The 18,600-nt window shown below is 45.3% G+C and overlaps 1 protein-coding gene across 1 annotated transcript in view; it reads right to left on the bottom strand.

The window, feature by feature from the left end:
• plxdc2 (plexin domain containing 2) overlaps positions 1-18,600 on the bottom strand; it is a 176,261-nt gene that overhangs the window by 29,170 nt on the left and 128,491 nt on the right. The window contains exons 6-9 of the mRNA XM_021562992.2: positions 15,623-15,741; positions 14,138-14,237; positions 3,018-3,113; positions 2,412-2,493 (exon numbers count right to left, since the gene is read on the bottom strand). Of these exons, the coding sequence (XP_021418667.1) occupies positions 2,412-2,493; positions 3,018-3,113; positions 14,138-14,237; positions 15,623-15,741 (397 nt within the window). The remainder of the gene's footprint in view (positions 1-2,411; positions 2,494-3,017; positions 3,114-14,137; positions 14,238-15,622; positions 15,742-18,600) is intronic.

Genomic DNA, 18,600 nt, shown 5'->3' with positions numbered 1-18,600 from the left:
AGAGAGAGAGGTAGAGAGAGGTAGAGAGAGAGAGGTAGAGAGAGAGGGAGAGAAGAAGAGAGAGGTAGAGAGAGAGGTAGAGAGAGGTAAAGAGAGAGAGAGAGAGAGAGAGAGGTATAGAGAGAGGTAGAGGTAGAGAGAGAGAGGTAGAGAGTGAGAGAGAGAAGAAGAGAGAGATAGGTAGAGAGAGAGGTAGAGAGAGAGAGAGAGAGAGAGAGAGAGAGGTATAGAGAGAGGTAGAGGTAGAGAGAGAGAGGTAGAGAGTGATAGAGAGAAGAAGAGAGAGATAGGTAGAGAGAGAGGTAGAGAGAGAGAGAGAGAGAGAGGTAGAGAGAGAGGTAGAGAGCGAGAGAGAGAGAGAGGTAGAGAGAGGTAGAGAGAGAGGTAGAGAGAGAGAGAAAGAGAGAGAGAGAAAGAGAGAGGTAGAGAGAGAGGTAGAGAGAGAGAGAGGTAGAGAGAGAGAGAGAGAAAGAGAGAGGTAGAGAGAGAGGTAGAGAGAGGTAGAGCGAGAAAGAGCGAGGGTTCATTACGGCCACGCTCTTAAATCACAGGCGTCTTCCTTTCATTAACCTACTGCCCAACAATGCTGCAATGCATTTCAATTAGCTGGTTTAAACTGTGCATTCATTTGACTTTTCAAGGGAAGTTTGTTGTTGAAGGACACAAAGGACGGGAGCGAGCCCTAACGGTGTGATGCAGCACGCACGCATTTAAATCTCATTAAAATGCAGCGTAATTAGATCATTATAATTCAGGCGTATAGTGTGTCATCGCAGCTCTAATAAACTGCTGAAGTGATGCACGTAAAGGGAGTTTAGTTCGATGCACAGGCAGTAGAATTAGTCTTCTTCTGGAGGGCACAGAATATAGATACATTGTCAGCTGTGATCCTGTATGGCTAAATTGGTAGAGCATTGTGCTTGCAATGCCAGGATTATGGGGTTGATTCCCAGAGCCACCAATACATCAACTTTATGCACACGGGATTGTATTATTATTTTCTAAGTTGGTTGGAGAGAGGAGACCAAGAGGAGACAGAGAAGGAGAATGCTAAACCCTGACCTTTAGTGACCTCACAAAGCCCAGTGGCCCCGGTGTGTAACTATGGGGTCGTTTCATTATGGATGCACAAGCCACTAAAAGACTTCTTCCCTAGCGGTACCCTTTTTCCAATATAGTACACTACTTTTGACCAGTGTCCACATGGGAATAGTAGGCTGCCATTTGGGACGTGGACAACGTGTAGAGACATAAATCCAACAGACATTTTCCAAGAACTGAGGCCCAAAAGCTTTCAGTGCACTTGAATACTGATGGCTTTTTAACTTGGACTTTTACAAACCTCAAAATGGATAATTTAATTTTACCTTTATTTAACCAGGCAAGTCAGTTAAGAACAAATTCTTATTTTCAATGACGGCCTAGGAACAGTGGGTTAACTGCCCCGGCTCGGGGGTTTGAACTTGCAACCTTCCGGTCACTAGTCCAACGCTCTAACCACTAGGCTACCCTGCCGCCTGGAACACATTCTCTGCTTCACGGTTAATTTATGCCTCCCTGTCTTCTGAACCCAAACGCTGCGATCCAACGCTGAAACCAATGCTCCAACAGCGCTGTCCAAATCATTCACATCTCACAACAGGCAGGTAATATCCCATCTGTGCAATAACATTCTGCACCGTCTCAAATATTTACCTTTTTGTGCCAGGGTGTGAAAGATAGAAAGACAAATGGTCAAGGGGAAAGGAGAGAAAGAGAAGAGCGGAGAGAGAGAGAGCGAGAGAGTCGGTGCGAGAGAGGGGGATTCTCGATTTCGCAAAAAAACAAGAGTAATGGGTCGGATCTCATATTCTCTCCCTCTGTTGTTATTTCCTTCTCTGTCTTTCCTTTGCGCCATCAATAAGGAAAAACGACTGAACATCACCGGGAACTCACTGGCACCCTCCCAAATTGCACCCTATTCCCTATTTACAGTATACAGGGCACAACTTTTAACAAGGGTCCAGGGCTCTATTTAAAACGGGTGCACTGTACAGGGAATAAGGTGCCATTTGGGACACAAACCACTGAGCAGAGGGAATAGGGGAGGGTCTGTCTCCATGTGATAGCCACATGTCTATACATACACCTCACACTCAATGGCTAGCTAAGAGAGGTGCTGAGTGACTGGAACTAATAGCAACATTTAAAGGAGGGAGAAGAAAGATAGGGAGACTGAGCGAGCGATGGAGATGGAGGGGAGAACAGAAAGGTAGAGTGTTGGATGGAAAAGAGACAAAGATGGTCTCCGTCCCAAATGGCACCTAATTCCCTATATAGTGCACTACGTTTGATCAGAGCACATAGATTGTAGGGTGGCATTTAGGGTGCAGACAAAGACATACAGTGAGGGGTATAGAGGGGTGTCTGACCTGCGAAGGCGGTGGCACCAGCTGCAGTTGAAGTTGATCTGGGAGGAGATGCAGCTGCCACAGCTGGTGAACTGGAGACATGCTATGGAGGGAACAAGACACACACACGTCACAACACACACACACGTCACAACACACACGTCTACTGACTCAGTCAAAACACAATATAGAAATCTATATATAGATTGCTAGATTGTTGTAGTTGATAATGCAAAACAATATATTAAATTAAGCATCTCAGAATAGAAGTGCTGATCTAGGATCAGGTCTCCCATGTCCATGCAATCTTATTAATTTAGATATTAAAGTCTAAACTGATCGTAAATTAGAACACCAACTCTGAGACCCTTGATACATTCATACCAATTGTCAAAACACCAACATAGAAATCCATAGCTAGAATGTTGTAGTTAGAGTTCTGATTCACAGGTGTCCCTGAAATGATGGGATACAGCCTGAAGGAAAGTCTATTAGCTCGACATCTACTAGCTCTATGTTTCACCTATTACTTTATCTAGAACCTAGGCTAGTTCATGGGGGCCTACTTGTGTTGTCATTATCATATATCATATCATGAGCCACGTCTATCAAAGGAATCCATCTTACTCGGTAAAGGCATCATTTCCACTGCTGTGGAGTTGGTGATTTTGGTCTTCGTCAGCTCCACGCGATGGTACTCATAGATCGTTCTCCTACGAACATCTGAATGGAGTGAGTGAGAGAAAGGGAAAGAGAGGGAGGGAAGGAAAGAGCGAGAGAGAAAACGGTCACAAATCTTCCTCGGAGAGCTAAAACTAGGACAAGTGGTTCCCGAGGAGGAGAGCGAGAGAGAATAAGAGAACAGAGAGGCTGAATCAGGCCATATGGGAAGAGAGAAGAGCATTCATTTAGTTCTCTCTCTCACTCTCTCTTTATCAGAAAGCCTGCTACTTGGCAAAGGGGTGGGCAGAAATGTCCCACTAGAGGTGATATCCCTGTTCAAATCCCCCAGTTCCTCCAGGTAGCATCCCAAATGACACCCTATTCCCTATATAGTGCACTACATTTGACTAGGGCCCATAGGGCTCTGGTCAATGGGAACCTGGTCAAACATAGTGCACTATGTAAGGAATAGGGTGCCATTTGGGATGCTCGCCCAGTGACTAAGATAATCTGCTGCAGCAGTCACCAGGACCAGGATAGGTAAAATGTAGAGTTTGATTTGATCCACCATTGACTCTCAGTCGTCCCCCAATAATAAGTTGCTTTTTCAATCTTAGTGTAAAATGGCCCAGTTGGTTTTGCAGTCCATGCATTTCCCCCCCGGCGCTGCACTAAACTATGCAGACAGAAAGGATTATAATATGATATATTATACTGTAGATCCTAATTCAATTCAAATGAAAAGGCATAGCTCTGCCACTGTGATCTCCTAAACGTAAAAGCTCTGCTAGTTAATTCCTTCATTCCAGTCATTTTCCTGGTGTGTTTAAATGCTTAATTCAAGTTAATGTGACTGAAAAGCCTGGAATACAATGGGACGTTTATGTACATCAGCGAGAGTAATTATTTAACGTAGCCCGTATGACATTGGTCGACACATTGCATTTTCTATAATGCACACACTTGCTTGAGCAATGAGATAGAAAATTGAAATTCAATAAACAGCACCATGGCTGTGGAACATATGCAGCAATGAGTTTGACTGCTAGCGAGCCCCATTCATTATATACACTTATTGTATACACTCATACATAATTGACCAATATCAAATGAACACATTTTGCCTGCTTGGATGAGTTTTCATCTAAGAGCAAAGCCATTATTCTGTTGTGTACAACTGTGGATCCAGATACCGCAGCGGCAGACTGGGACCAGAAATCGTCTCTGGCATTTCAGGGCCGATTCCTCGAGGCCCCCACACCAGCCCAGTTTTTCCATGAGGACCCCACTATTAGCCTAATAATCGTGCTGAGCGAATAACCAACTTTTCTGTTACTTTTCTGTTTTTAAACAACTAATTGACTGACATCGGTTCAATTATTAGAATTTCTGTAGAGATAAATCAGATCAAGCTCGAACTGTGCAATGTAGTAGGGAGTTATAGTTTTCAACAGGTCAATATTCTACATAGTTTAGCGCAGAAAGCCTCCCGAGTGGAGCAGTGGTCTAAGGCTAGCTGTGCCACTAGAGATTCTGGGTTTGAGTCCAGGCATGGTCGCAGCCGGCCGCGACCGGGAGACCCATGGGGCGGCGCACAATTGGGGAGGGTTAGGCCTGCAGGGATGTCCTTGTCCCATCGCACACTAGTGAGTCCTGTGGCAGGCCGGGCACAGTGCACGCTGACACGTTCGCCAGGGGTACGGTGTTTCCACCAACACAGTGGTGGGGCTGGCTTCTTGGTTAAGTTGGCGTTGTGTCAAGAAGCAGTGAGGCTTGGTAGGGTTGTGTTTTGGTGGACGCATGGCTCTCGATCTTCGCCTCTCCTGAGTCCGTATGGGAGTTGCAGCGATGGGACAAGACTGTAACTACCAATTGGATACCACGAAAGTGGGGATAAATAAAATAAAATATTTTAAAAAGAATAGTGCAGAAAATGTGGTAATTAATGACCATGATCCATTCCAAAACATGATTATTTTTTAAATAATCAAACCGAAACTGAACCAACTTCAAAAAGCACTAATCGCTCAGCACTACCTGATAGTTATCGTTTCGCGCACCCCCCCCCCCCGGTCAAAAGCACTGCACTACAGTTGAAGTCGGAAGTTTACATACACTTAGGTTGGAGTCATTAAAACTCCACACAATTTCTTGTTAATTTTGGCAAGTCGGTGAGGACATGTACTTTGTGCATGACACAAGTAATTTTCCAACAATTGTTTACAGACAGATTATTTCACTTATAATTCACTGTATCACAATTCCAGTGGGTCAGAAAATTCCAGAAAAAGATGTCATGGCTTTAGAAGCTTCTGATAGGCAAAAAATACATCATTTGAATCAATTGGATCAACTGTACAAACAATAGTACGCAAGTATAAACACCATGGGACCACGTAGCGGTCATACCGCTCAGGAAGGAGACACGTTCTGTCTCCTAGAGATGAACGTACTTTGGTGCGAAAAGGGCAAATCAAACCCAGAACAACAGCAAAGAACCTTGTGAAAATGCTGGAGGAAACAGGTACACAAGTATCTATATCCCCAGTAAAACGAGTCCTATATCGACATAACATGAAAGGCCGCTCAGCAAGGAAGAAGCCACTGCTCCAAAATCGCCATAAAAAAGACAGACTACGGTTTGCAACTGCACATGGGGACAAAGATCGTGCTTTTTGGAGAAATGTCCTCCGGTCTGATGAAAGAAAAATATAACTGTTTCGCCATATTGACCATTGTTATGTTTGGAGGAAAAAGGGGGAGGCTTGCAAGCCGAAGAACACCATCCCAATCGTGAAGCACGGGGGTGGCAGCATCATGTTGTGGGGGTGATTTTCTGCAGGGGGGACTGGTGCACTTCACAAAATAGACGGAAACATGAGGAAGGAATTACGTGGATATATTGAAGCAACAGCTCAAGACATCAGTCAAGAAGTTAAAGCTTGGTCGCAAATGGGACTTCCAAATGGACAATGACCAAAGCTGTGGAAAAATGGCTCAAAGGACAACAACGTCAAGGTATCAGAGTGGCCATCACAAAGCCCTGACCTCAAGCCTATAGCAAACTTGTGGGCAGAACTGAAAGAACATGTGCGAGCAAAGAGGCCTACAAACCTGATTCAGTGACACCAGCTCTGTCAGGAGGAATGGGCCAAAATTCACCCAACTTATTGTGGGAAGCTGGTGGAAGGCTATTTTTACTAGGATTAAATGTCAGGAATTGTGAAAAACTGAGTTTAAATGTAGTTGACTAAGGTGTATGTAAACTTCTGACTTCAACTGTATATAGAAGATAGAGTGCCACCTGAGACGCAGCCTATGAGTATTCATTCTTCTAATACAGGTGAGAAAACAGTACTATAGAGACATTAGAATGTGTGAAAATCACATTCAAAACATGTTTGGTTTTGGCACCAAAAACATCTGACCAAGGCATATTGTACAGTATTAGCTGACTTGACCCTGAAACCCATCACACCCACCTTCTACCCTCCCCTATGGCTGGCTTCCTCTAGCCCCAGGCATTAGGATGATCAAGTCCAATGTTAGCATTGAGGGGCCAGAGGAGGGGGGAGGTCTCTCGCTCTCTCTCTGCCTGCCTGGTGGTGCTGCTCTGTGGACAGGCTATCCAGACCCGGTCGCCTGCCTCGGGTTCCCTCTGGAGGTGGATGAGTCTGGGGGTGTAGGGTGGTGCTGCTCTGTGGACAGGCTATCCAGACCCGGTCGCCTGCCTCTGGTTTCCTCTGGAGGTGGATGAGTCTGGGGGTGCTGCTCTGTGGACAGGCTATCCAGACCCGGTCGCCTGCCTCGGGTTTCCTCTGGAGGTGGATGAGTCTGGGGGTGTAGGGTGAAGTTGCTCTCAGACGCTGATCTTGGATGCCAGGACACCCGTGACACAAGTGAGTATTCGACATCCAACCATGTCTGAGGACGTCGGGAGATGACGTGGAAAACGGCCACTCGGGACAACAGTAAGCGCTGTTACCTTCAAGTAGGTTTTGGTTTTGCTGGGGCGTAAGCATCTGCCTCTGATTCCAAATATTGCATGTTCGATTCCAGCAAGAGATGTTTGTTTTAAGCCTATCCCAAACCTTAACCCTTACCTTGACCTTAAACACTTTAAAATGTTACGTTTGCCACAACTTTTACATTTGACGTTTGAGAAACATGGATGAATGTCTAATTCTGACGAGACCGTGAGAGGTAGTTGGATCTCGGGTCAGTTTAGCATTTCCCCTCTACTAGTGAAGGTTAGGATTAGGGAGGGGAAGCTGATCTTAGATCTGCACCTAGGGGAAACAGCGGGTCTGGGAGGTAGGAAGCTGTAACTCACAGCAAATACAGTCTCAGCCTGAGCATCAAAAGCGGTAATGAGGATTTAGTTGTCCTGCTCCAATACCATCAAACAAAAGGAGCTTTGTAGAAGTGTGTCATCAATTATGCACACAAGGGTCAATTAGGCCATCATCTAATTATAAGCACGCGCATGCAAAATTATGCGCTGGCCCAATACCTCCCCAAAATACAATGGAAAATAGGCTACTGGTCTGGTACGCACCTAAGATGGGTCCAGCCAAGGAAATGGTTTCTTATTCATTCACCCCTGAAGGTTGGATGAGAATCATCGGAAATGTGACGTGGGAACCTTGTGCAATGTGTTAAAAGTCAATGAAGGAAGAAGGGAATCCAAATTCTGAATCGTGCTTTGTTTGCCAGTAGCCCTTGTACCTGTGTCACAGTGGAGTCCGACTCTGCTGGAAGGAGAAATAGAATGAATAGGCGGGCAGACTTTCATTACTCACACTGTTCCAACAGCCCTGTGATATTAATAATGATAATCACTGGGCAGAAACAGAATATCACACATGACCCTGACTGTGAGGTTAGATCCCTGTTCTACTCCTATTCCCGGTGGGGTATAAAAAGCTGCAATTCCATACAAGTGTGTTTCCTGCCATCAAGATAACAATCATGCAGCTTTCACATCAACTCGTTCATTCGGAATCCTTACCACCACACGGCAAGCTCTCTTGCTTCGAGCAAATTATTTCCACGATCTCCTCCCCAACATCTTTGCAATCACTGTTCATTGGACATTGGACACGGAAATTCAGCAATATCACAATATGAATGGATATGATGAATACACACAAGGATGTCAAGCTGACCTCCTCCTCTGCCCGTATAACAATGAGGTGAGCTAATCCTGGGCCTGCTATTGTACATTGACCATGGTGAATTAGCACAAGAATAAACTCAGGCAGGCATTAAGGACGGAGGCGCTTCTGGCATTGAAAACATCATCAGAATAATGCATTGAGGTGACTGGGAGTCTGGCTGTCCGTGCATCTGGCTGCCCAGCCCGGGGGGTGGCTAAATAAAAGCCTGGGTTTAAAAGTTTTAACACAGGAAGACCAGCGGTCCTCCAGGCCTCTAGCACCTGACCTGGTAATTATCTCGCCTGTCCATGGGATGTCGGCAAATCCTCCCTCTGCTGCTGCCAGTGCAGCACAGGCCAGGCCCAAACGCCGTGGCCTGGAAAGAGCTAGCTAGCATGGTAAAATGTTTCATTTCACAAATGAAGCGTGAACGTGGCTAAAGAGGTGGGTTAGAGGAAGCCTCCCGGCTGTGTGTGCTCAGGCCGGTAATTGGCAGCAGAGACACTTATTGACTCGACATGAGTTCACTCCTGTACACTGAACACTCAGCCCTTCAGCTGCCTGGGCTCTTCCCAAATGGCACCCTATTCCCTAATAAGGTGCAGTACTTTTGACCAGAGCCCACTCAAGTAGTGCACTATTTAAAGGAATAAGGTTTGGTACGCTCTGATGCTTGGAGCTTAAAGCCACTAAGCAATCATTCTAGTCTAAATACATGAACATATTAGAATACGAGAGATAACGTCAAATACCATTTTCATGTACAGTCGTTAACACTGCAAGTATCAGCAGATGTGCCTAAAAGAACAACCGGTCCTTAAAAGGTTGATCTACATTTCAAAAGACATTCTATTCTTCCAGGAGAATGAAAAACGAGTTTCACACAGCTGTACGGATTGGGATTACACAGCAGGAAATCAGATCAAAAGTAGTCCAGCCATCTGACACAGTCTGAGTTTCCGAGCTGGGTGGAACCCTGGGCCAGTGCAATCAATACTGCAGAAGGATCCATTCTACCTGCTGTCCAGGGGGACCAGATCAGGGTGTGTGTGTGTGTGTTCTCAAGATTGTTAGGGCTTTTACTGTTGTCTCATATCCACAATGAACCAAATCAAAACATTTGTATTCATCACAAGCAACAGGTGTGAACTAACAGTGAAATACTTAGTTACGGGACCTTCCCAACAATGCAGAGAGAAAGAAAATAGAGAAATAATAGAAAAGTACAAAATGTAATAATAAAAGTAATAATAGATTAAAAAAATGAATAACGATAACTAGGCTATATACAAGAGCTACCAATACTGAGTCAATGTGCAGGGGTACGAGGTCATTGAGGTAGAAATAAACTAGGAATAAAGTGACATATTGTCAACAAGAGCAGAAGAGTAAGTGATCAGTCATGAAAGTGAGCGCAAAAAGGATCAATGCAGATAGTCTGGCTACTTGATTAATTATTTAATTAACTCTTTAGAAGTCTCATGGCTTGGAGGTAGAAGCTGTTCAGGGTCCTGTTGGTTCCAGATTTAGTGCATTGGTAACACTTGTCGTGCGGTAGCAGAGAGAAAAGTCTGTGACTTGGGTGGCTGGAGCCTTTTTTAGGGCCTTCCTCTGAAACCGCCTGGTATAGAGGTCCTGGATGACAGGGAGCTCGGCACCAGTGATGTACTGGGCTATACGCACTACCCTCTGTAGAACCTTGCGGTCGGGTGCCGAGCAGTTTCTATACAAAGGGGTGACGCAGCCTGTCAAGATGATCTCAATGGTGCAGCTGTATAACTTTTTTAAAGAACTGAGGGCCCATGTGAAAAGGTGTTGTCGTGCCCTCTTCATGACTGTGCTTGTGTTTTGGACCCTGATAGGTCCTTAGAGATTTGGAGACCGAGGAACTTGAAGCTCTCGACCGTCTCCACTACAACCCCATCAATGTTGAAGGGGGTGTGCTCGGCCCCCCATTTCCTGTAGTTCACGATCAGCTCTTTTGTTTTGCTGATGTTAAGAGAGAGATTGTTGTCCTGGCACCACACTGCCAGGTCTCTAACCTCCTCCCTATAGAATGTATCATCGTCGTCGGTGATCAGGCCTACCACCTACCACGCTGAGCTGTAGTCAGTGAACAGCATTCTCACGTTGGTGTCCCTTTGTCCAAGTGGGAAATGGCAGTGTGGAGTGTAATAGAGATTGCGTCATCTGTAGATCTGTGGGGCAGTATGCAAATTGGAGTGGGCCCAGGGTGTCTGGGATGATGGTGATAAGTGTGAGTCATGACCAGCCTTTGAAAGTATTTCATGGCTAAAGATGTGAGTGCTACAGGGCGATAGTCATTGGGCACAGGGAGTGTGGTGGTCTGCTCAAAATATTTATGTATTATAGATTGGGTCAGGGAGAGGTTGAAAATTCAGTGAAGACACTTGCCAGCTGGTCAGCGCAGACTCTGAGCACGCATCCTGGTAATTAATCTGGCCCTGCAGCCTTGTGAATGTTAACCTGTTTAAAAAGTCTTCCTCACATTGGCTACGGAGAGCGTGATCACACAGTCGTCTGGAACAGCTGGTGCTCTTACACATGGTTCAGTGTTGCTTGGCTCGAAGTGAGCATAGAAGGCATTTAGCTCGTCTGGAACGCTCGTGTAATTGGGCAGCTAGGTTTCCCTTTGTAATCCGTGATAGTTCGCAAGCTCTGCCACATCAAGGAGAGTTATAGTGATCAAAAATCATGAGGCATAAACCTTCCTACAATTCCCTTTTAATTAAGAATCATCAGTTATAAACAACCAAATCCAGCCTTTTCAGAGCACTGCACGGCATAACATGTTGACGAACCAGTAGCTAACATTGGTACTGTATATCCTGAAATGGGTGCATTGGCAACATGCTTTGCCTACTAAACAGCAGCGGCTGAGACACATTGAGAGAGAGAGATTGTCCTGCCCTTTTGACCGACTGAAGACCCAAGACGCTAATCCTGACCTTTCTCTCCAGACAGACAGACAGACATGGGTGTCTGCTCTCTGCCCAAATATCACCTTCTCCATGTTCATCCACCAACCTGCCTATTTCTCTCCTCTCTAGAGATACCACATTCGCCACCATTCACTAGGTATATGAAATATATGATAAAATGTATGTTTTCAGGATATTACACTTCCAAAGGAGAGGCCTCTCATACAGGAAACCAATAGTTTACTTCAGAGGGAGTACAGTACTACTGTTTGGGCTGTATTGTCCATTAAACCAAAATAAATAAAGAAGTGAACCCAGTAAAAGTTTGTGAGGAAGCTGGCTCAGCATTTTACAGTCTTTCAGGCTAGAACAGACAGAACTTTGCAACCGAATCTCCAAATAAAATGGCATAGCTGCAGCAACAGAATTACGCCATGGCTTGAAGTTTAAAAGACACCATCTGGTGCCGTATCTTCGTTGTCAGTCCAAAAAAAGTGTAGGCGTTAATTCTGAATGGTTAACGTTAGGGTTAAAGTTAGGGATAGGGTTAAACTTAAGTTTAGGCATTCATTGGGTAAGTTAAGGATTAAGTTTGAAGTAGGGGTGCTGAGGGTGCGGCAGCACCTCCTGATTAAAACAATTATTATTATAATAATTAAAAGAAAGAAACTAGGCCTTTATTACTCTTGTATGAGCAGAGAAAAATACTCCTCAGCAGAGCGGAGATAAATACTCTTCAGCCCCTCCCCCACCCCACATCGCAAATGTCACCCTATTCCCTATATACTGCATTACCTTTGACAAGGTCCCATAGGGAATAGGGTGCCATTTGGGATGCAGCTGAGCAGACGGTTTTCATCCAGCTGAGCTGAACGTTAGAAAGACTGCATCAAAGAGGGTAGTATTTAACACAAGTCCTTTGGAAGCCCGAGAACCCTCTATAGCAGGGGTATTCAACTCTTACCCTACGAAGTCCGGAGCCTGCTCGTTTTCTGTTCTACCTGATAATTAATTGTACCCACCTGGTGTCCCAGGTCTAAATGAGTTCCTGATTAGAGGGGAACAATGAAAAAACACAGTGGAACTGGCTTCGAGGTCCAGAGTTGAGTTTGAGGGCTATATAGTACCAACAAGAGTGTTGTGGGAGAGCTACTGTGGCTACAGTTACAAGAGCACAGCTGAACCCACAGTTTTCAGAAAAGTAGAAATAATCAACAACCACAGAAGCACAACACTCACAGAACAGCTGAGCAGCAGGTTTGAACTCCCCATTATAACACCTAAACCCTTTATTACTGACCACAGTGGCTTTGTTCCAAATGGCCCCCTATTGTAGTAGTGCCCATAGGGCTTTGGTAAAATAAAAAGTAGTGCACTATGTAGGCAATGGGGTTCCAACGGGGAGTCTTTAAAGTTTTCTGAGCAGAGGTACTTCTTACCCATGATTTAATAATTCCAGACAACGTTGAAATGTTATAAATAACAAGCTATAAAACGCTACGTGAAACAAATACTGTACATTCTTCAAAAGCCAAGTCCTATGAACATATCATCAACAAGCAATTAAATGAATGATTTTCGCAGACTTGAAAATGAAATGAAAGCCCCAGAGAGGGTCTAGCAGTGGATGAAAAGGTTGACTTTCTCCTCTTTGCTCAACTTTCTTTTAACTTTAATGGCCCTCAATTGGAAGGAACGTCATGCAAAGAGACAATTCTGGACCGCGCCCATGTAATCATTCCCATTCTGCCGTTTGAGAGGCCACAACAAAAGGTTGAACTCATGCCGCTTTGGCGTGAGGTTCAGATCTAGGACCAACTTCCCTTCCCCCAGTGGGAGAAATGCAGAACTGAACCAAGATCAGCATATAGGGCAGGGGGGAATTTGGGGATTTTGAATACAACAAAAGGCAGCACAGACTTTTTTTTTTAAACGTATTTGTTCATCAAAATCAATTTGCGGGCCAGAAATGGGGCAGGTATTTTAGGTCCAATATATATCGGTCCAATCTAATGTTGGCTGTGGCCTGGAGTGTTTTTTTTAAACTCAAAATATTATATCCTTTAAAATTCCCGAATGCGGCCCGCGGGCCGTAGTTGCCCACCCCTGGTCTACGGGCAACTTCACCGTATTCCAGCCCCACAAGGGAGGAGTTCTGAGAGGGGAAAAAAAACTTGTACCGGTCATGTGATTGGCTTACTGTATGTATCCACTGCCCATCCTTTGGTGTCATGCAGTATGAGGTGGTATGTGATGGTATATACACAGTAAAAAACTGAAGTGATGTTTGATGGTGTGTGTGGAGTAAAAGGTGTAATGTGGTATGTGTGTACGTGATGTGTGAGTGGTAAAAGGTGTGCGTGCATGTGTGTGTGTGTGTGATGTGGTTTATGTGTATGTAGCGATGCAGGGAGTCGTGTGTGTGTGATGTGGTTTATGTGTATGTAGCGATGCAGGGAGTCGTGTGTGTGTGTGTGTGTGTGTGTGATGTGGTTTATGTTTATGTAGCGATGCAGGGAGTCGTGTGTGTGTGTGTGTGTGATGTGGTTTATGTGTATGTAGCAATGCAGGGAGTCGTGTGTGTGTGTGATGTGGTTTATGTGTATGTAGCGATGCAGGGAGTCGTGTGTGTGTGTGGGATGTGGTTTATGATGGTTTATGTGTATGTAGTGACGCAGGGAGTTGTGTGTGTGTGTGGGATGTGGTTTATGATGGTTTATGTGTATGTAGCGACGCAGGGAGTTGTGTGTGTGTGTGGGATGTGGTTTATGATGGTTAATGTGTATGTAGCAATGTAGGGAGTCGTGTGTGTGTGTGTGTGGGATGTGGTTTATGATGGTTTATGTGTATGTAGTGATATAGGGAGTCGTGTGTATGTGTGTTGGATGTGGTTTATGATGGTTTATGTGTATGTAGCGACGCAGGGAGTCGTGTGTGTGCGTGCGTGCAGTAACGCAGCACTCTCTGCATCATGGTGACTCACTGGGAATCTGTTGGATCCTGTGGACCACCACAAAGGCATCGGAGAGGCCCACCTTCACCGGGTGATTGACAGAGCTGATCTGAGCCACCTCGATGGGGATCTGGAAGAGAGAGGAGAGGAGGGGCATCAATCACCAGCCGCCACACCTGTCTATCTAACTGAGCCGCCTGAAAACAGACCAAACCAGGCTGAGGCCTAACAGTTTCTGATGCTGATGGAACGCTGGGGTAAATGTGTCCCAAATGACACCCTATACCGTTTATAGTGCACTTCTTTTGACCAGGGCCGGCACTATGTAGGGAATAGGGTGCCATTTTGTGACGCAAGCCTACAGACAATGGGACTTCACTTACTGGCAAGAACAAAGAGCGTACAATCAACTCATCTCCCCAGAAAATCCAATTAATAATTCCACAAAACAAGTCTGGCGGGCTCAAACTTGAGAATGTAGAGATCCTTGGAGAGACACACTTTTATTGTGTGGTGAAAGTGAAGTGAACACAGCAGTCCCCTTTACGTCTTTACATGAAGGTGGATGAGGTGAGTGTTTAGAGAAAAGTACTCCCTGATTGGAACGGAGAGAAAGAGAGAGAGAGAGAAAGAGATATGTCGCGTCATGCCCTGATTGAGAACAGAGGTTGGAGAGCACAGAGCTTTATTTATCAACTCAATCACGGAGAGAATGTAATAAGTGCTCCGTCGCCACAGGGAAGAGAGGGTGAGGAATGAGAGAGCGAGAGAGATTGAAACAGAGAGAGAGAAACGGAAACAGAGAGAGAGAGAGAGAGAGAGAGAGAGAGAGAGAGAGAGAGAGCTGTGAGTGTGAAGAATTCCCTGCCCCTCACGAGCTGGGTGTGACGTAATGTCACTCCTACACCTCTATAGCTGGGTCAGCTGACAACGTCACGGAAATGATGCGCGAGCATTGCAGAGGCCGTGTGCTGTTACCATTCTGAAAGCTCAGATAGCTAGCAACAATGACAAGAAGCTGCCATGTGGGGGGAATCGTAGGTGGCTCGTTTCAGCTGGTTTTTATCTTGTTCTTGATACCATGTCTTGTTAAGCTAATTATCGCTATCTAGCTAGCCAACAATGGTAATGACATATTTGAGAGAGACAACAAATACTCATTGTGCAAATGTATTTATGTTCTCAATGAACATTTGGAGAGGAAATAAAGTGTGCATGTTGTCAACAATCCCTTGATTCTAAACTAATCCCTTCTGTTTTCCTCAAGGGTTGCGCACAGATCGGGTTTTGTCGCTAAGCAATCCACCCATCTATGGGAGATAGCTGGAGGGAGGAGCAGCGAGAGAAATAAAGAGAGACAGTGAGAGAGGGACTAAGAGTAGCAGAAATAGAGAAAGAGAGAGAAAGAGGCAGAGGGGAGGGACATATAGCCTAGATAGGGAGCAACAGAGAGAGAGTGTGAGAGAGAGAGAGAGAGAGAGAGAGAGAGAGAGAGAGAGAGAGAGAGAGAGACACCTCTTTGTAGGCGAAGACGATCCTGCCGTCACTGTGCAGTGTGGCCTGGAAGGTGAAGCTGCCCAGGTTGTAGCTGTCCTGCAGGTGGACATGGTCCCACTGGACTACCAGAGCAGTGCCTGGATGAGAGGAAGGGAGAGAGGGAGAGAGGGAGACTGTCAGAACCTTAGACAACCAAACAGGACCTCATAACCACACAGGACCATGCAAAACCACAAAGAACCACTTAGAACTAGATATAACTTACTTAGAACAACACAGTACCACACAGAACAACACACTGTATAACCACACAGGGCCACACAGAACTACATATAAACACACAGTTCCACACAAAACCACTTAGAACCACATAGAACCACACATGACCATACAAAATAATATAGAACCACATACAGTATAACCACACAGGACCATACAGAACCATACATAACATACATAACAGGTGTGGGAATCCTAGGGGTTTAAAACAGAAATTATAATGGACCTATAACAAAATCTGTCCCCAAAGAAGTCTATGCAGCCCCCTGAATTTTGAAATCCCAATGTGGCCCTTTGAGACAAAATGATTACCCACCCCTGATATATAACTACACATGACAACAGAGAACTACATAGATTTCTATTAGATACGAATTTGGAGAGCAAAACCCAGAGGAGGCAAGGTTCCTTAAGTTTCAAACATTTCCGGAGGCACCCAGTGTAGCCAAAATGAGTTGTGACGTGTCTTCTCTGATACCACAGTCTCACCTTCTCAGATTATAAAAGATACATGTAAGCCTAGTAAACTCAGCAAAAAAAAGAAGCGTCCTCTCACTGTCAACTGCGTTTATTTTCAGCAAACTTAACGTGCAAATATTTGTATGAACATTAGATTCAACAACAGACATAAACTGAACAAGTTCCACAGACATGTGACTAACAGAAATTGAATAATGTGCCCCTGGACAAAGGGGGGTCAAAGTCAAAAGTAGCAGTCAGTATCTGGTGTGGCCACCAGCTGCATTAAGTACTGCAGTGCATCTCCTCATGGACTGCACCAGAATTGCCAGTTCTTGCGGTGAGATGTTACCCCACACTTCCACCAAGGTTCCCGGACATTTCTGGGGGGAACGGCCCTAGCCCTCACCCTCCAATCCAACAAGTCGCAGACGTGCTCAATGGGATTGAGATCTGGGCTCTTCGCTGGCCATGGCATAAAACTGACATTCCTGTCTTGCAGGAAATCACGCACAGAATGAGCAATATGGCTGGTTGCTGGAGGGTCATGTTAGGATGAGCCTGCAGGAAGGGTACCACATGAGGGAGGAGGAAGTCTTCCCTGTAACACACAGCGTTGAGATTGCCTGCAATGACAACAAGCTCAGTCAGATGATTCTGTGACACACCGCCCCAGACCATGATGGACCCTCCACCTCCAAATCGATCCCGCTCCAGACTACAGGCCTCGGTGTAACGCTCATTCCTTCGACGATAAACGTGAATCCGACCATCACCCCTGGTGAGACAAAACCACGTCTCATCAGTGAAGAAAACTTTTTGCCAGTCCTGTCGGGTCCAGCGACGGTGGGTTTGTGCCCATAGAAGATGTTGTTGGCGGTGAGGTATGGTGAGGAGCTGCCTTACAATAGGCCTACAAGCCTCTCTCAGCCTATTTTGGACAGTCTGAGCACTGATGTAGGGATTGTGCGTTCCTGGTGTACCTCGGGCAGTTGTTGTTGCCATCCTGTACCTGTCCCGCAGGTGTGATGTTCGGATGTACCGATCCTTTGCAGGTGTTGTTACACATGGTCTGCCATTGCGAGGACGATCAGCTGTCCATCCTGTCTCCCTGTAGCGCTGTCTTAGGCGTCTCACAGTACGGACATTACAATTTTTTGTCCTGGCCACGTCTGTAGCATGCCTAAGGCACGTTCACACAGATGAGCAGGGACCCTGGGCATCTTTCTTTTGGTGATTTTCAGAGTCAGTAGAAAGGCCTCTTTAGTGTCCTACGGTTTCATAACTGTGACCTTAATTGCCTACCGTGTGTAAGCTGTTAGTGTCTTAACAACCGTTCCACAGGTGCACGTTCATTAATTGTTTATGCTTCATTGAACAAGCACGGAAACGATGTTTAAACCCTTTACAATGAAGATCTGTTAAGTTATTTGGATTCATACGACTTATATTTGAAAGACAGGGTCCTGAAAAAAGGGACGTTTCTTTTTTTGCTGAGTTTATATTCCAGTTAACAAAACTCCTTGCAACATACAGGACACATTTCATTATTTTTGAAGAATCAGGAGGAAGCTCACATGAAGTACTCTGCACTGGATGGGTGTGTGTGTGGCGGGGTGGGTTGAAATCATTTCAATATTCAAATAGTATCCTTTTTTGTTGTTGTCGGATATCAGTATTTTCGCAATACATTCGTGTTTTTTTTAAACGCACATTTTTAACCTGAGCACTGCTGCGCGTGGTAGAGGCTGGCGCTCTATTGCTGCAGCTGTGCCTGCAGAGGTTATATGGGGCGGTGTGTGTAGCGAGCAGAGGGAGCTAGAGCGAGAGAGAGAGACGCCAAGGCAACTCGGCTACAGCCAAGACTAGCTAACTTGTAGCAGCCACAACGTTATTCATCATCCCACATAACAGTGCCTGTCTTGACTGGAGTAGCGAGGCTGATTGAAGACACATGCTGCGCTTTCTCCCCAACCCCATTCAGATAAAACAGCCTACCTGTTGGTTGCTCATTGTAGCCTTCACGCTAACTTTTAGAGCTTGTTTGTTTGTTTTTTGTTCCATCGTTGCATTACGTTAGTGAACTCTCACGCCATTTGCTACACATTGAGCCTCTTTGCCGCTCTGATTGGACAACATAAACAACAAGACAGGTGAAGGCTACCGGTCTTTTGGTGGGGCGCACGTGCATGTCAAAAACTACACTGAAAAGTTTGTTATTTTATTCAGTGAATCATTTGAAATGTCATGGTATATCC

The sequence above is a fragment of the Oncorhynchus mykiss genome, chromosome 15 (genome assembly GCF_013265735.2).
Source record: "Oncorhynchus mykiss isolate Arlee chromosome 15, USDA_OmykA_1.1, whole genome shotgun sequence".
In the NCBI taxonomy this organism is placed as follows: Eukaryota; Metazoa; Chordata; class Actinopteri; order Salmoniformes; family Salmonidae; genus Oncorhynchus; species Oncorhynchus mykiss.
The sequence above is the reverse complement of the archived record's forward strand: the minus strand, read 5'-3'. Positions and strand labels throughout refer to the sequence as shown.